The sequence below is a fragment of the Morone saxatilis genome, unplaced genomic scaffold (genome assembly GCF_004916995.1).
Source record: "Morone saxatilis isolate NCDOM2014 unplaced genomic scaffold, NCSU_SB_2.0 Contig8, whole genome shotgun sequence".
Classification (NCBI taxonomy): domain Eukaryota; kingdom Metazoa; phylum Chordata; class Actinopteri; family Moronidae; genus Morone; species Morone saxatilis.
In genome coordinates this window covers 3,424,043-3,424,913 of record NW_023340257.1, presented here as the reverse complement: position 1 = coordinate 3,424,913, position 871 = coordinate 3,424,043, and the positions used below count along the sequence as shown (strand labels likewise).

General features: G+C 48.9%; 1 protein-coding gene across 1 annotated transcript in view; it reads right to left on the bottom strand.

Annotated features, from left to right (window-relative positions):
• Positions 1-865, bottom strand: part of LOC118341503 (alpha-2-macroglobulin) — a gene marked incomplete in the record, with an annotated part of 33,048 nt that extends 32,183 nt beyond the window's left edge. Inside the window, 1 exon segment of the mRNA XM_035679765.1 lies at positions 683-865. Within this exon segment, the coding sequence (XP_035535658.1) occupies positions 683-765 (83 nt within the window).
• Between the last annotated feature and the right edge of the window lie 6 nt (positions 866-871).

Genomic DNA, 871 nt, shown 5'->3' with positions numbered 1-871 from the left:
TAATAGGCTTCTTTTTGGACAAATTCAGTGTTTTCTTGTCCCTGATGTTTGGTCATTGATCTATTAGACAGTTTACTTTTCTATGCCTACTGTGTATATTTTTCAAGTTTTCTTACACCACTTCGCCTCGCGAACCCCCGTGAAGCTTCCGCAACCCCTAGAGGGGGTCCTGACCCCTAGGTTGAGAACCACTGGGCTGAAAACAGCATTATGAAGGATAAAAATATAAATTGATCATTGGTCACCACTATAGTGGATGAAGCAAATGAGCATCACTCATCCCTCATTGTTCCACTTTGTCCCAATAATTTGAGCAGCTATGAGCAGATTATTAGTGGTAGTAAGTGGTAGCAGATGGAGGAACTTTGACTGAGACACACACACACACACACACACACTGGTGGGACTGCCTCTCTATAGATTGCATAACAGTATCCTGAGGCCAACCCGGACTATGTGCCTCACCAGCGGGACGATGCTGGATTCTGGTCCTCGCTGACACCAAACACACCACAATAGGACACAATTTTAAACTTTTTTTTGCTCACTTCATCACGTGCAGCTGCGTCTTCTGCAAACACCGGCGCGTGTTCTAGTCTACCGGCGTGACGCACAAACCAAACTTGTGCAGACAACCTGACATGCGGCTGTTTGGTCAAAAAGTAAAAGTTGCGGTACTTACGTGTCGTTGAGGTGGGCCGATGTCGCAGTTTGCAGGAGCGCTGCTGCGATGATGACGGCCAACATTTGGAGGACAGGTGCCATGTCTGTGCTTTGCAACTTGAGCGGACCGGACTGCACCGGAGGAGGACGCACTCCCAGCCTGCTGCTACCCCCACTGCGGGCCGGACTCAGAGAGAGAGAGAGAGAG